The sequence below is a fragment of the Orcinus orca genome, chromosome 15 (genome assembly GCF_937001465.1).
Source record: "Orcinus orca chromosome 15, mOrcOrc1.1, whole genome shotgun sequence".
Taxonomy (NCBI): Eukaryota; Metazoa; Chordata; class Mammalia; order Artiodactyla; family Delphinidae; genus Orcinus; species Orcinus orca.
In genome coordinates, this window is record NC_064573.1 from 10,702,011 (window position 1) to 10,720,000 (window position 17,990).

At 37.8% G+C, this 17,990-nt stretch overlaps 1 protein-coding gene across 2 annotated transcripts in view; it reads right to left on the reverse strand.

Moving 5' to 3' along the window:
- CDH7 (cadherin 7) overlaps nucleotides 1-17,990 on the reverse strand; it is a 190,949-nt gene that overhangs the window by 24,970 nt on the left and 147,989 nt on the right. For both annotated transcript variants that reach the window (XM_033425013.2, XM_049698006.1), the window contains 2 exons: nucleotides 12,739-12,992; nucleotides 71-207 (listed from right to left, as the gene is read on the reverse strand). In XM_033425013.2, the coding sequence (XP_033280904.1) occupies nucleotides 71-207; nucleotides 12,739-12,992 (391 nt within the window). The remainder of the gene's footprint in view (nucleotides 1-70; nucleotides 208-12,738; nucleotides 12,993-17,990) is intronic.

Below are 17,990 nucleotides of genomic sequence, written 5' to 3' on the forward strand. Positions count from 1 at the left end.
AACTCATGTCAACCCATTCTCCACTCTCAATGTCCTCCATCCTAATTCAACGTTAAACCTTACAACTTACGGCTCTCCATTGCAAGGACTGTGATATTATGAACAGCATTTGTCTCTCGATCCAGAGATTTGGCAGTTGTAATAACTCCACTGTTGGCATCAATATTGAAGTATCTCTCCAAGTCTGTGTTTCTGTCAATTGAATACCTAATTGAATATTAAAAAAAAAAACCAAACATTTCAATATTTGTTTGATTATAATTTGCTGAATTTATTTCATTAATTGCACAGCCAATCACCAAATTCTGCTGACTCCACAATCTGTCATACTAACATAAAATATGTCTAGTTTAAAACTTCACCAGTGTTCCAGTTGATTCATAACCTGCTTGTCAGTAATCTCTGCTTTTCTGTCCAACAGTACAAAATAAAGACAATAGTATAATTATCTTCACAGTGGATTTGAATATGCCATTATAAACTCCAAACTGTGGCTCCTAAAAAACATTCTCATCAGATATAGTAGCCCTGGTCACGATTAGAGGTCCCTCTAAAATGAAACATATGTAGACATCTAACCCATTCACATATACTTAGAAACATCTTTTGTTTTAATAACACCAGGTTGGTCTTAACCTTTCTGTTTTTATATTGCTCACTCAGGGGCCTTGACCAGGGTTCCACAGACATGTTTCAAAGCAGAACCCCTCAGTGTGGAGAAAAGGGAACCCTCCTACACTGTTGGTGGGAATGTAAATTGGTACAACCATTATGGAGAACAGTATTAAGGCTCCTTAGAAAACTAAATATAGAACTATCATATGGTCCAACAATTCCACTCCTGGGCATATATCCAGAGAAAACCATAATTCGAAAAGGTACATGCACCCCAATGTGCATAGCAGCACTATTTACAATAGCCAAGACACGGAAGCAGCCTAAATGTCCATCAATACAGGAATGGATAAAGAAGATGTGGTACATATATACAATGAAATATTACTCAGCCATTAAAAAGAATGAAATAATGCCATTTGTAGCAACATGGATGGACCTAGAGATTATCACACTAAGTGAAGTCAGTCAGACAGAAAAAGACATATATCATATGATATCACTTATATGTGGAATCTAAAAAAGTGATACGAATGAACTTGTTTACAAAACAGAAGCAGAAAAAAAAAAAAAAACAGAAGCAGACTCACAGACTTTGAAAACAAACTTATGGTTACCAAAAGGGAAATGCAGGGGCAGAGATAAATTAGTAGTTTGGGATTAACATATACAATATAATCAACAAGGACCTACTGTATAGCACAGGGAACTCTATTCAATATTCTGTAATAACCTATATAGGAAAAGAGTCTGAAAAAGAATGGATATATGTATATGTATAACTGAATCACTTTGCTGTACACCTGAAACTAACACAACATTGTAAATCAACTATAATCCAAAATAAAATAAAATTTTTTTAAAAAGTAGAATGCCTCAAATGACATAAATATTTTGGCATGTAAAGGATTTTCTCAAAATATCTCTATCTAAATATTAGTAAATAACTACCACTCTACTCGTATTCTTGTTCAATGATGCTATTTTTCGATTCATATACAAAATTCACCCTTCCCTCACTAATGACTGTCTTCAAATGCCCTTGTCTTTCTAGGTGGGTGAAATAAGGACTCTCATTTAAAAACATGATTACACAAATGAACAAACATAAACACACCCAATTTCAGAAAGTATTCTGTTTCCATAGTAGTTCAACTACGAATCATCTACTACTAGTCTGCTATATAACAAGATGCAAGAAACTTAAAAAGGAAAGAGAAGGCATAGGAAAATGTTACCAAACAAACTGACCACAGATCAACAAATATTGTTTTTGTGCAGCAACAGGTATTTGAGAATATGACCAAGTTATTTTTGACGGCTTCTGTTTTCTAGATGGCATAGGAGACAAGGTTGTCAGCTGAGACAGAGAGGAGAAGGTGGTTTGAGGAGGAGAGAAAATTCCTTTTTTTTAGAAGAGACAAAAATGCATATACTAGGGAGAATATAATGGAATAGCTGAGCATCGTGGACTGCCCCTTTGAGACTTATGTCCATTGACTTAATGTAAAACCAGTCATCCCGTTTGTCTGTCTTGCTTTGTTCTCATCTAAGTATTCGAAGATGCATAAAAAGGAGAGGGTTGGGTTTAACCAGTCATGGACAATGAGAGGAGAGGAGGGTTAGGAGGATAAGGGTACCAACATGTGAGTGATGATAATGAAGGTCCACGGTCTCTAAGTTTGTAAGAGAGAACTGAGGAAATAAGGGAAGGCAGATTGACATCGAGAAGATTCTGGTAGCACCAATCGGTGGTGGGACTTTACCAGGATGCAGAACTGCTGGAGTGGGAAGTAGCTCACAGAGAATGAGATGCCTGAAGTCGATTTTCAACAGTAGTAGTGTATCTATGAGAGTTAGCAAGCCAAGGCTATGTTCATAAAAATCTATGACAAAACTGAGGCAGAGAAACAGATCACTAAAGCCAAGACGACCAAGAAAGTGAGAAGCCAAAAGTGACGGTGGGGAGAAATAAAATAATCTGCATACTAAAATCCTCAACAAATCAGTGTGATTACTATATATTTGATGGTTGCTAGCAACATGAAAGATTTTGAGTAAAGTATGGTGATGCATTCTACAAAAGAGTTGAGAGTTTGAAAGGGAAAAGAAAATTAAATAGTTTGAAAATGGCAAAGGCAGTACAAAATGTACTCGCCCTCACCTCCAGGATCTGTGCTACATGAGACATGAGAGGAAAAATAAATCTTGAGTTTCCCCATACCCTCTACTTAGCATCCTTTTACTGTAGCTAAGTGTCTTTATTCAAATCAAAATCAAACCATTCTACTTGAGCTATCCACCCTATCTGCTGACCTCAAGAATGTTTTTCCTGGGATTTGGATCCTTTTCCATCTATATAGCTTTATTTGAATCAAAAACATGTGTGTTTTCTATTTTAAAAAAACAAATTTCTTCCATCTGTGTCAAGTTCATCGTTGGCCTCCATATTGTCAAATCCATGGTTCACTTTTCTGTTCTTTTATTACTTTCTATCTCATTTAAATTTACCACAATTGACCACTGATGACTCCTCAAAACACATTCTCCTTCTGCCTTTATTAATACCACGTATTCCCTGTTGTTCTCCTACCTCACTCTCTGCTCCTTTCAGTCACCTCGGCTAGTTTACCCTCCCCTTTGAGACCTCTGACTGCTCACACTCCCCCAAAACCTTTCCCACGGATTCCCTTCTCTTCTTGGAAAAACACTTTTCCTTGCAACTTACAGAGTCCTATAGCTTAACTCACTTCTATATTTTTGATGACACCTACATTTATATAAAATCTCCTTGGCCAACCAAACTTACGTACTGAATTACTTAGTAGAACCACATAAATACACAATGTGCACTGAAATGTAACATGCCCAGACCAATGTTGTCTCCTAGCAACGCCCAAACCTCCTCCTCCCTCACGCGTTTCCACCTGAGCAAATGACACTACCAGTCACTTGCTTACTCAAACTAAAAACCTAGATTTGTTCTTCTTTCTTGTCCCTGCATCCAAGTTGTCAATAGTACTTGACGGTAGATATCATTCCAAGCTACCGCCTACTTTAGCCTAGACTTTGCATCTTTTTACTCCTTATCAACATACTTCAATTCTTATTGTCTACAATCTGCTTCCCACACAACAGCCCTGCAAACAAGAAATGAGTTTATTTAATGTTAAAAATAGACTTTAATTTTCAATTACATAGAAGACCTAGATTTTCTCCTCTGAAATGTTGCTTTAGTCAAAACATTATATGCCAATATTTCATAGTATTAACATATTCTCTATGTATGCAACAATTATACATATATAATTAATTATATGTATAAATATATATTATATAGATATATATATAATCCAATGGTAACAGAATAATATTAATGTTTGACATGAAGATTGTAACTCAATACCCATGCACTCATGCATCATCGAGCCAATACTAAAAGCCTGAATTGTCCATTTTTTTCAAACTACTATGGTAATGTTTGTATATTCAGGAAAAAACAGACTTTTAGATTCTTACAAAGCAAAAAGGCCTTGAACTTGGCATATATCTGTCTTAATGAGTTCATGTAATCCCCCACTGAGCTAAAGTCAATAACTAAAACATTTGCCTCTATTATCAATAGTCTCAAAACTCCCAGCATTCGAATAAAGGATATTAAACTTGAGAATTCATTTAATATGTTAAATATCTCCAACTTCTGTTCACCTCAGAAAAACCCCTATATCTTTTGGGGATGTCGTTATCACCTATGCTTCTATAAGTTTTGAGAAGAATGGACACCAAAGTTTCTATCATCCAAATACTAATTATTTCTAAATCATAAACTCTGTAGCTTCCACTTATAACTTGAGTGTATCTTTATTTTTTATTTCTTTTAAATTTTTTTCTTCCAGTTTTATTGGGATATAATCGACATACAGCACTATATAAGTTTAAGGTTACAGCATGATGATTTGACTTACATAAAACATGAAATGCTTACCACAATTCAGTATATTTTTAAATAGTTATAACTCTCACTTAGCTTTCACTAAATAGCCTCATATATATGTATTTGGTATTTTGTGAATTATTCTGATATTCTCATGTCTCCCTTTCACTCATTCATACATTCAGCAATTAATCTGGAGGACCTGCATGCGACGCTCTATCTCAGGAAATGCAGTATATAAACAAAATATTTTGAAAGGTAGCAATCTATAGTAAGTATTTAGGAGAAAACCAACAAATTGCTATTCTCAATGAAGGAAACTGGGACAGGTGTGGGAAGAGACTGAGGAATTATCTTGAGAAGAGGCGGAAACCTGGGCAAGGACCAGGAGTAGACAAACCATGGAAAATAGTCACAGTGGTTATTATATTTCTTAATCACAAGGACTTGAGATACCCCCAGTATTAAAGGGGTTCCCTATTTTCTACCAGCCCCTCTGGACATGCAAAAAGCAAGAATTTATGTGTGAGACATTAGCTAATGATAAAGTTACCTGAAGGGGGGGGAAAATCCTTAAGCAAGAGAAATAAAGAGAATATGGGCACTTTTTAGAGTGAGCGGGGGAAACTGTCTCTGAATTAGAATCTGGGAGGGCTGAGTGAGCCAAAAGAGAGAAAGTGTTCTGAAGAAGTTGGGAGAAGCACACTCTTTGCAGCTCCGGATCTACTGGCTTAAGGACAGAGAAATACAGTTGCCTGAATCAATTAGAGGCTGAACAGGAAAGAAAAAGACTGGTGTTTCTCTAATCATGACCCAAAGTTATCTTTAAAGCAACTTCTGCTGCAGTTAGTGGTGTGCACACTCACAACGATCCCTCTAGTTTCTATAAATTACAACCTAAAATACTTGACCTCTTTCACTGTATGTTGGAGTGACCAATGAAAGAGATCGCTTCCATATTTTTGCAGCACCAGCAGTTAAAGCTTCTGCCCTGTCCATTTATTATGCAGACACCTCCAAATCTCAATAACCAGCCTCAATCCTTTTTCTGAGATTTCCTAAACTACTCCAGATACCGGCAACATCTTCAACTAAAGCTCAGAATATCCAAAAGCAGATTCATCAACCTGTCCCTCCCTCTAAATATACTGAGAATGTAAAACATATACATTTTTTCCTAATCCTCAAACAGCTATGTAAGGTCACATGTGACAGAGACTTCTACTTGCACACCTAATATCCACTTGCCCTTAGTTCTTACTAATAGATCCCTGCTTTTGTTGGAGGCAACCATGTGTCCAGCTGAAAAACTACACTTGCTAGCCTCCCTGTAGATGCAGTGTCCTTATAGCTAAGGTTTAACAAATGAGATGCAAAAGAAAGTTGTGTTGAGCATCATTGAAAAACTCCCTCAAGGACAGGACAGAGCTGCTAATTCAACTGGCATTTCATTTTTGCCCCTTCCCCTCTATCTCATGTGGGACATGAACACAATGGGCAGCAACCCAAAAGTCATCTTGTAAATATGAGGTGATGAGTGCCTGACACAAGAAGCCAAGCCCTTGATGACATTATCCTGCCAAATTGTCAGTCTTCGACTGCCTGGCTCCAGACTTCTCATTGGTAGGTCATTAGCGTTAGGCTTTGTTTCAACCAGCCAAGCACAATTTCTAACTAAGGCAAGCAGGTACCATTATTGCCGTATTCCAGTATTGGACTTTAAAGTCTCACAGCTGGTTGTTGATGGAACCAGGATTCAGAACCGTGTCTGTCTGAACCATCTTTCCAGTATATATCACATCGCACATAGATGAGCTTTTAGTCTCTACTACCTACAACTCTAGAATTCAGCCTCTTTTCATTTTTTTTTCCACCGCTCTATCTAAAACTCTAAGACAGTTACACTGATGTATTAATGGATTAAATGACAATATGGTGTGTATCTCCACTGAGGTGACTTTCCTCGTGTTGGCCCTTCTTTACTCCTATTTTTTCCTCCTTCCAATTCCTGTAGTCCTACAACTCCTTAAAGACAATCCTCTGCCTTGGAAGGCACCAAGCCTTCCCAATTACCTCAGAAATCGAGCCTTTTTAAGAAAGCCTGCAGTCCATAGGGCCCACGGACTTCACTACCAGCTCCCTGTGCTGCACCACCACGAACCGCAGACTGGGCCATATTTATAGCCACAATCCTGCATCAAACCTACCGTACTAACTTGGGCTTTTCATTCGCCATTTGTACTCTTCTGTTTCTTTATCTGCAAAATGAGAAAATTTTACAAGATGATTTCTCATTTCCAGATTTAACACTGGATTTTTTTAATAAGTCTTCGCCTAAGATCTCTCCTCCAGCTAGATTAACACGTGGGTTGGGACCGCATCTTATACACCTGAATATCCTCAGTGTTCTGTGCATCTGAAACAAAATCAATCCCCTAATAAATGCCTGTAGTTACAAGTGCTGCTGTTCAATGAGCTGTGAAGATCGACTAAAATGGCCCTGTCCGTATTCACAGGTAGTATTCGTATCGCCCAGCTACGGCTATGCATGTTGATAATCACAAATAGAGTATGAAGGTGAGTGGGCTACATGAACACAAATGCTACTCCCTATATGGAAAATATAATGTAATAAACGCCGACAAATCTGATCAATAGAAATAACTGAATCATTTGAGTTGAAACCTTAATCGCTTAAGAAATTTATGCACGTGTGCATGTGTGTGTGTGTTGATACAAGCAGTGTACAGGTTTTGATACCGAACTTGCTAAAATCCTAGAACCACATTTTCTAACTAGAGTCATGTTTATTTATAACAGCGGAATGTTAACGCTTGCCCTATAGGGCTTTAATGAGAAATAAATTACTTCAAAATCAGCTCTTGAGTTCAGTACTTAGTGGTACCACTGTCTGCAGCCTCACCCCCTTCTTCTGATAATGGCAACTCAATTTTCCCTTGTGGATTTCAACCTTCCCAATCTCATGCAATCTTGATGGGACTCACCATGAAAATGCCCAGAACTTCCTGGGTAAGAGATGGACACGTGTCCTAAGACAGGACTAAAAAAACTTTCCAAGAAATGTGAACCTTAAACAGAGCCATGAGGAAAAAAGGTGCCAGTGGTGCATCCACTGCCACGTTCAGAAGACACTGTCAGCTCACTCCTGCCGCTCGTATTTATAGAGAAACCTTCCTCCTCTCTTTTCTGAAGACTGGCTGTGCAACCTTCCCTTTAATTCTGTGGGATATTCACATAATTTAGATTAAAATAATATGTACAAATACATGCATGTATACAAGCCACTTAAAGTACACACTGAATTATTCAAACACCCCACATGTGCTCAGACTAGTCACACTACATAATGTAATATCTGATATTATTTTATCCCCTTTTTTATGAGGACATACCATACCAGGAATGCCAAAAGAGCCTGCAGGTGAATATTATTATCATCCTTGTACCCTTGAACATAAATACAACGCTAGCTCTGTATTTGGATTGTTAGAAATGCTGAAAATGATCTCCATTACTTCTCAATCACCCTTCTTCAAATCTGATCTTATTTGTAATAATATGTTTCAATTCATTGGCTGTTTTAAGCACAGGGACTTTGGGCTTGCTGTACTGCCTACAGAAATAAATGTGCTGATTTCATAATACAGCACTAGACTCTTAGGATATAACTACATAAAACATAAACAGACCTTATGTCTGGCTTGTCCAAATCCTGCCATCCCTCAAAGTCCAGCTCATGCATACATTCCTTCAAATGAAGTCTCATGTCCAATGACCTTGGAGTGATTAGTATTTATCTCACAATTTACCCTCTGACAGAGCTGCCACTTTTTCCCCTTGTATTGTTTAACTCTTATGGAATCTTATTTCTTCAGCCAGATTGTAAGTTCCTTGAGGTGAGGGGAGATGTTTTATTCATCTTTGTTTTTCCTGTATTTTCCCAGTGTCGTGCACAAAGCAGGTTCTTAATCAATGTATGCTGATTCACTGATCAGTCTACGGATGCTGACATGAAGAAGTAATAGTTCTCTGAACACTAGGCTGTGCTTACAGTTTTTACCATCTTACTGATGAGAAACACAGAAGCAAAGCTTTTACTCTTCAGAAAAATGATGAGAATCAGCAGAACACAATCTGTCCTTCCAAGTTCAATAGATAGAGCCTGATATTTGGTAGTTGGGGCCAAAATTTACATGAAATGGTAGGCAACTGCATAAAAAATACAAAGCCAGAAACATGCCGGCCCTCAATTACCCACTTTTGCTTTCAAAAAACTCTCTTTTTTTTTCTACGTAATCTCAAGTATTACCTAATTTCCAGCTTTGGCTTCTAATTTTCATATCAGGAAAGAGGACGGCAAAGTGTACATGAAATGCTGGGCCAGGTAAGCCCTCCGGATAGCGGGCAAGCTGTAACAAGACATACCAGTTCACAAAGGTGTCATATTCTGGCCAGCCGCTGGGCGCCGGGTTCATTTAATCTTTCGATCTACTTTTACTATACTTCTAAACAGTCAAATGGAACCAAACGGCAAGGTTCCAACAGTAATGTAGATGCCCTCATCTTCTTTTAAGGAAAGGGCAGATGCAAAGAGCTTTGGGTTGGTACATTAATGGAATAGGTAAAAAAAAAAAAAAAAAACTAGGCAAGGCGTGGGTCATGTGGGAAGAAGATCTCAATTTACCTTGCTGGAGGCAAGTACGTGTATTTCTTTCTAGAATTCTAATCTCTTGCCCCATATATCAGAAAATATTCCAAATGTAAATGGCACATGCTAGATTTCAGTATTACACTACAAAGAATGTCAGTGAATTCAAACACTAATTATCCACCCTCCCGTACTCTTTTACAATTCAAATACTATTGGCCTAATTTTAAACAAATACTGCTTTTCCATTCCTCTAAGAACTACGATATTCCTAAAGGTGCAGAAGCGCAAAGCTCACAACTGTAAGAGCCTTCAGCTTCCATCTCGGCCTGGAGATTCACTTTTCCTAGGACCTCGGCACACTGTGTGATCTGCTCCTCCACTGGCCTCTGTTAAGAGGGCTTACATGTTGATAGTTACTTGAGTGCCCAATGCAAATACATGTTTATGTCCATTAAATGACTATGTAATATTTTCTACATATTGGAAAATATGTGAATACAAACCAACGTTCAATACAGATTGCCAATACAGTTGCTTGTAAAATATGTCTCTCTTCATTGACTTTATTGACCTTGAAATAAAAATGCCATGAAAACAATAAACTATAATAATAGCGATGTACAATGATAGTACATCCTAATAGTTTAGTCATGACTGACAGTTTAAAAGCATCAGTTATTTTCCCTTTCTCACTTCATCTTCAAAAACCTTGGGACAAAGCAGGGATTAAGTGTTGCTTTTCCTTTTTACTGGGTTATATGGAAACTTAGGAGGCTAAGTGACATCCCCTAGGATACTCAGAAAACAGCAGTACTGGGAAGAGAACAAGTCTTCTAGAGAATGTCACTGCTAGGAGTACCCATCAACTCAGCAAACTACACAACGAGGAGGCTGGCCTCTTATAAGAGATCATAAATGGATAGGAAAAGAGAAATATGTGAGAGACAAATTCAGAAACAAATAAGCTATGAGTGATTGTTCTGACCTTATGAAAAATAGTGCAAGGCAAAGAAATGTTGCAAGAATACAAGCATGAAGCCTAAGTCAAGAAATTCGTTTTACAAAAGCAAAAGAAATATTCACACACACACAACATTTCACTTCAGTCTGAACAAAATCTCTCCCTATTTGTGCAACTTAGAGATTAGAAAAGGATGTAAGAGGTACTAACCTGAACTTTCAAGGTCACCTTGATTAGTTTTAAGAAAATAAAAATGAGGTAAAAATACAGCGTTGGCCAGCTGCGCTTTCATTGACGGAAGTCACAGAGATCTTCACCTCCAAGGTCAGCAGAATGCAGCCTTTGGCCCTTTCTATCTCTGTGCTTCAGGGAGCAGACACAGAACTCACTTCACCTCTAACTCAAGTCACTACCCACTTGGTCCTACTCTCCCTTCTCCTTCCCCAAGTTATTATATAACATTGCATTTATTCCAAATAAAATATTATTAAAAGTGAGATATTTACACTGAAAGGCTTTAACAGGATAATACACAGGAAATGGGTAAAGAAAAAAATTTTTAAATAAGATTAAAATATCAATACCATAAATCAAAATTTTCTTAAATCCTCTCACTCACTGAAGTACTGAATTGTGATACATATTAGTGTGTCTCTTTATCTTCCCAGATCCTCAATTTCATGAAAGCATTCTCTCTTTCTCCCCAGTAAATTAAGTGATTTAAGCAGAAGTCAGACTACCCTGAGTAGCTGATGTATGACTACGATTGTACTGTGGTTGCTTGTTCTTGGGAGGAAGGAGACAAGTATGTCACTCGAGTTGCAATGCGATAACAAAACCCAAATTCAGATTTGTGCACATCAGTAGGACTCGGTAGATGGAGCTGAGCTTAAGTCAGGGAGCTGTTTGACAATGAAGCCTGGGCTATTACAGGGAGGAGGCGAAGGCTTACTGCATCTGAGTACATCTGTGACCCACAGATATTCTAGTGCACAGAAGGCTACATTCTTAGAAATGGTTTATGACCACTGCATTAAGAGTAAGATAGCCTCCATATAGCCTGAATTTCTTGTAAAGACAGAGAAGCAATGAGTATGACTTCATTTATGGAATAAAAATTGGTTTATACCAATTCTTTACTAGGCTATGATACTACTGTCAAACAAAAGAGAAGGAAAGGAGAGTACTAATTACATATACACACACATATATATGATTATTATTTACATGTAAATAATAAAATGATATTTTATATTATTAAATGTGTGTAATAATTTATTTATATAAGTAATAAGCCTAAATCGGCTTATTATTTTAGGAGGAAAAATGAATATGAGCTCTTCTTAACTAAAAGTCATTGTCTAATGTATAGATATTTTTCTTGATACTCTGTAAGCAATGCCCAGACTTAGTTCAGAAGTTAGCTCTAAAGCACTTAGCATCATTAAATATCAGTTAAATCTAAAAGTTAAATCTGTTGTTAGCTTTTGTAATCAAAATCCAAACCATGACACTGAAAAATATTATTTACGAACCCAAATTAAGACATGAAATACAATGTAATTTCTGGTATGTTCTATATACTCATTTAAATATTATTAAATATTTACTTAAAAAGACGTGCTTTATGGGCTTCCCTGGTGGCACAGTGGTTGAGAGTCCACCTGCCGATGCAGGGGACATGGGTTCATGCCCCGGTCCGGGAAGATCCCACATGCCGCGGAGCGGCTGGGCCCGTGAGCCATGGCCACTGAGCCTGCGCTCCGCAACGGGAGAGAGGCCACAACAGTGAGAGGCCCGCGTACCGCAAAAAAAAAAAAAAAAAAAAAAAAAAAGGACGTGCTTTATCACATGCACACACACAAATACATGCATATACAAAAACATGCATGTAGCTCTCAGATTGTAAAACTATAGTAAAAAGTGTGAACTGGAATGGTGTGATATTTTGAAACGCCTACATATCATCATTCTGTTAGTACTACAGAGTTGGTTATAACAATGTGTCTACTCTCTCTCTACAGGAGTACTGAAAGGACATTTTAAAATAGTCCTTATATAGAGATACGGTATTATTTTATTTTTTATAAGTGGAATTAATAAACTAACAAACACATACTATCCATATAGACCAATATACAAAAGGGGTTGTTGAAAAATTAACCTCTAATTTAAATTGTTTATAAAATTAGTTTTCTAACATCTGCATTTATCCTACAACAAGGACATGCATCACTTTCTCTCTGAACACAGTTTGTGTTGAAAGAGCTCAGGATAACTGGCTGAAAAGGCACATCAGCTCTGCTTGTGGATGACAATGGTGCCTAAAGATACTGCCACACAATAATGGCCTTGGATGATCAGGTGACACATTTTCGAATTACTAAAATGTTGCATTGTTCTGATGTTGTTTCACTTCTGCAGCTATGGCTCAATACGTACACAAAACTGGTTTTTGTTAGCTATGACCCCAGAGCCTCGTAACGTAGAGACATGAGTTGTGAATAAAGGCACATTGTTGCGAAATTACAGAAGAGGAGAGCCATAAGCTCTTACCTCACAGGGCTGTTGGAAGAATCTGGGTCGTGAGCTGCTACGGTCCCAATGATATTCCCAACTTGGGTAGCTTCCGACACCTCCATGGGGTACAGGGGTGACGAAAATACAGGGGGCTCGTCCACGTCTTCCACAATTATCTTCACGGTCGTCGTGTCGCTGAACGGTCCCAAGCTTAGAAAGCGAGGGTCGGCATCTCTGTTTGCAGCTTCTATTCGTAGCGTGTAACTTGTTTTGGCTTCAAAATCCAAGTCCTATAAAGAAAGTTGTTAGGAAAATTAAATTAAGGCAAAGCAGAGCCTTTTCATTCATGCACGTCAATAAGCATAGTATGGACTCAGCCAGGAAAATGCACCGTCAGCATTCCAAAGTAATAAATAATGATGCCAATGAGAATCCTTGCTGCTTTCTGGCTCATAGACAATGTGGTAAGTCCATTTGAGCTAACTTAATCCACTCTGCCGCGGTACACTGCATGGGCAAATGCAGGTCTTTAGAACATTATTTGAATGACAACTGCTAATGATTTTAAAATCTTTTCCGAGAGGACCTCAAGGTAGTATTCTTGAAGCATGTAATTTAACTGCAGTATCCAGGGGTGCACATTAAAAAGGAAGAAAAATATAACTTTCCGTTGAATTTCTCATTTACAAGGTCATTTTCATTGATTTGGGGGACCCCTTTACCATCCTTAACTTTCAAGTGTTCCAAATGCAGCTGTAGCAGAAGAGGTGGCATATCGAGGTTATACAGCCTGAACACATAGCTGATTCTTCTTGATGAAGCACCCACTGTTTTCTCTCTTCAGTATTCCGCCATCAGTATACACTGTCTCTCTCTCTCTCTCTCTGCCTCTATTTGTATTACAGGGTTGACAGTTATATTCTAGAATCACCATTCTGCAACTTTTCAACAGGATTAACATGCTAACACTTTTCTCAAAAACAGTGACCCAAGTCAAACCATATGGTAGCTTAAAAAATTGTAAGGGCCATTAAATGTTGTACTAAAGAAGCACCATCTGTGAAAAAAAGAATTCTATGCCCAACAGGTAGAATTTGTCTGTGACAATCACATGCTTCTCTTTCTTCAAGGGGTACAGAGAGTCCCAGCTTGTTGTGACTTTCAATCTCAATCTCACCACTAAAAAACTGTCCCAAAATATTTGTTACATTTAGTGATATAAAAACAAAAACTTCAGAAAGAAACCAGTAGAAATACTAGCACATATAAAGCATAATTTACTTGTCATTTTTATGTGTTATTTAATAAAAAAGCATTAAGAAACATGGGCTAAAATGTACTGCTGAGAACTGTAATCTAAATGTATCCATCATGTGTATGGGCATATGTGTGCTATATGTGCTATATATGCTATATATGCTATATATGTGACAAAATGTACATACCACTTATATAAAATATAATAACATATATAAAATATAAAAATATATACTATATGTGTGTTATGTGTGTTTCCACATAAATAGGACATGAAGAGATTCCATGGCTCAACTCTTTTTTATACATGAAAAATATATAAACCAATACTCAAAACAGGCTCACAATATCTAAAGGCCAGAGAGCACTTTACTCAAATGTTTATCTGCTTAACAGCTGTCTCCTCTAGTAGATTGTAAGCTCCAAACTGTTTTGTTCAGTACTAGCATTCCCAGAATTGCCTGTTCTGCATTTGGTACATTGAAAGAACTCAATAAATTCTTAATGAATTAGGAAAAGCTAGAATGTAGCTATCCAGGCCTCAAGAGCCTCAAAACGGAACTACACCTTTGCCCCAGAGAATCCAGATGGCTGAAGTGGGAGGCAGAGGAAGAAAGAACCAGGTATATTGTTTTTCTTGACTATAAACAACTTCATATAATTACTGTGGGAAAACCAAGTTTTAATTCTTATCTGAGGTCTCACATGAAAATCCTGGGGCACGTGCTACACAGCGCCATAAACAGCACCTTATTAATAAATTCAGTGATATTTTTATGAGGCTACCTTTTTTTGTCTATTATCTAAAAATATTTCTACCCCAATGGTCTTCAACCAAAGGTAAGAATCAGAACCACTCGGGAACTTTCCAACACATTCCTGGCTCCTTCCAAGAAGATTTTGATTCAGCAGACCCAGGATGAGTCACAAGCATACGTATTTTGAAAAGGCTCTTCAAGTAATTGTGCTGCAAATCCTCTTCTAAGAAACTTGACCTCTTCGTTATAATTTTCTGGGGCCTATACATGTAATCCGATATTTAATTTGGGTTCTGCTAAAAATAAAACAAACATTCTTATTTACCTAAATGCATTTACTTAAGACACTCTAAACATACTCACACATAGCATGAATATGAACCTATTCAGCTTGTAGTCTTTTTTATTTTTATTTTTTGGCCACGCCATGCACCTTGCAGGATCTTAGTTCCCCAACCAGGGACTGAACCCGCGCCCTCGGCAGTGGAAGTGTGGAGTCCTAACCACTGGACCTCCAGGGAATCCCCTCAGTTTGTTCTTATAATATTTATAAAACTGATAAATTAGGAGAGAAATATTACTTTTATATATTATGTGTCTATGTAAGATAGACTAAAAAAAACCAAAAACACCCTGTTTACCATCTCCTTTTCAATTGACTCAAAACCACAACTTTTTTTTTTAATTTAATTAATTTATTTTTGGCTGTGTTGGGTCTTCGTTGCTGCGCGTGGGCTTTTCTCTAGTTAGGTGAGCGGGGGCTACTCTTTGGTGCAGTGCACAGGCTTCTCATCGCGGTGGCTTCTCTTGTTGCGGAGCACGGGCTCTAGGCGCGTGCGCTTTGGTAGTTGTGGCACGCAGGCTCAGTAGTTGTGGCTCGTGGGCTCTGGAGCGCAGGCTCAGTAGTTGTGGTGCATGGGTTTAGTTGCTCCGTGGCATGGGGGATCTTCCCAGGCCAGGGATCAAACCCGTGTCCCCTGCATTGGCAGGCTGATTCTCAACCACTGTGCTGCCAGGGAAGTCCAAAACCACAACTTTTAAGATATTCATTCCGGTTTACCAAAGGGACAGCTAGTCCTTCTGTATTCAAGTAAAAGTTTGACTGACTTATGAAAGAATAATTTACATTTACTGCACAAATGAATGCAATTATTTTATGGCAACTTGTTTTTTTTTTTTAATGTGTCTAAAAGGCAACAACATGCAGTAAAGACATCTGGATGCTGCCAAGTCATAAAGAAACACAGGATCACACGTGATGATTGGTTGCCTAAAAGCTATTCTGAAAATCGAGCAATGAAAGAATTCATATGAAAGCCTAGGAATCAAGGTTCCAGACGGAAGGAAGTACCACACAAAATGATTTTCAGAGCAAACCGGAATCAGCCAGACTAGTTTGCAAAGAAGGGTGTGGCGTGACGGATAGGACTGTTAAGCAAATTGAAGAAAAGGCTTTTGCCATAAAACGTTAATTCCTGTTTCTCTTTCTTATTGATTTCTACAAAAGCAATCCATTCCATAACTATTAGATTTAATGAGCAAGGTTATACTTGGCGAAAGAAGTTAAAATAATAACTGGGGAAAGACAAAGAAGAAGGAAAGGGAAGGAGAGAAAGGTAATGTCTAAACAGATTCTATTCAATACTTGAAGCTACGTAGCATGGGAGACTAGATATATTTGGAAATTTGACCAAAACACAGTTCAAGCTGCAGCTCACAAGAAAATAAATATGTAGGATTATTAAAGAACCTGAAACCAATTATTGTCACTTTGACCCCAACTAAGGATGCCACAGAGAAGTTGCTTTTTCATCTGTCAAGTGACATCTATGTCAGAGATGCTGAAAGAGAAAGCAGCTTGTTGGACATACTCTTTCCTAAGCTATCAAATAGGGTTGTTGAAATGTATTGCCATCAAAGGATGCTGAACTTTAGGACTGAAACAGTAAGCATTATAACTAAGACAGGGGTCAGCAAAATTTTCCTGTAAAGACCAGATAGTAAATATTTAGGCTGCAGGCACCATGTCCTCGGCCACAGGTAAATGGACTAGCTTGGCTGTGTGCCAGTAACACTTCGTTTACAGACACGGAAGTCTGCTGAATTCTATCTAACTTTCACGTATCCTTTTTAAAAATTTTTTTCAGTCACTTAAAAATGTAAAACCATCCTTAGCTCTTGAGCTGTCCGGAGACAGGCAGGCAGTTGTCTGCCAATCCGTGGTCTAAGGAGCCCCAAATAATATGCTTCTCTTTCCAGATCAGAGGTTTACCCCTCTTCCTCCCACCTTTTCTTTTTACTACAATTAAAATGAACTATTCACTATAAACAGCATACTTTGTCCCTTCTAGTTTGTATCACCTGCTGCTCCCTCCTTCTCATATAACTTTGTCTGCCATTTTTCTTACTGAAATCTTTTGGAGACCAGCTCTTTTCTCCTTTATGAGTGATCTCCTAATCCCCTCACCTAAAACTAAAACTTCTTTATATTTTTAGAGAGCTAACTCCAAAAAAAAGTTTTACACACATCTTTAATGTGCATTTTAAAAGACAGAAGAAGGCTGGTATTATTGAAACTAAATAGCAAAGAGCTCCAGTGAAAGCCCAAAATTTTATGTGTACTTAGGGGCAGACACACTACGTGAATTCCAAGCCACATCTGTCCACCACCCATGCCGTTTCTGCTAGAACAAGCAGGCATTGTTCAAACTCTAAGAGCAATTAGGGACTCATGGTGTATGGCATTATCACATCTAGGTATCTGCCTACCTCACCAAGTAAGTAGGGTTGCTGTAAATTATTTATAAATTTAAAGCAGCTGGAACAGTCATGGACACAGAGTAATTACTGTATAAGCATTTGCTGTTACTACTATACTATTATTAGCGCCATGATTTCCGGCTAGATTATGAGCAAATCAAATGGAAAGTAAAGATTATGTCTTTCTCTTCTGTTTCCCCCATGACACCTCAGCCTATATCTTTGGCAAAGTCAGTTTATAATAGTCATCTGTTACATTCAAAACAATTAACTATCATAAACAGTGGAGACTCATCAGTTCTCCCCTGCCATTTTTAACTTCCTCAATAGTAAAAACCTAAGTTAAAATATCATCTTGAATTCATTTAATAAAATCATTACACTGCATTTTTCTTTCTGCATATAGCTCGCCTTCTGGTCTATAGCCAAACACACTCTCGTTAAGCTCAATGACCTCCTTTAGATCTTGTACTTTGGGCCAATGCTGTTGTTGATGTTTCAGGGACTGATCCA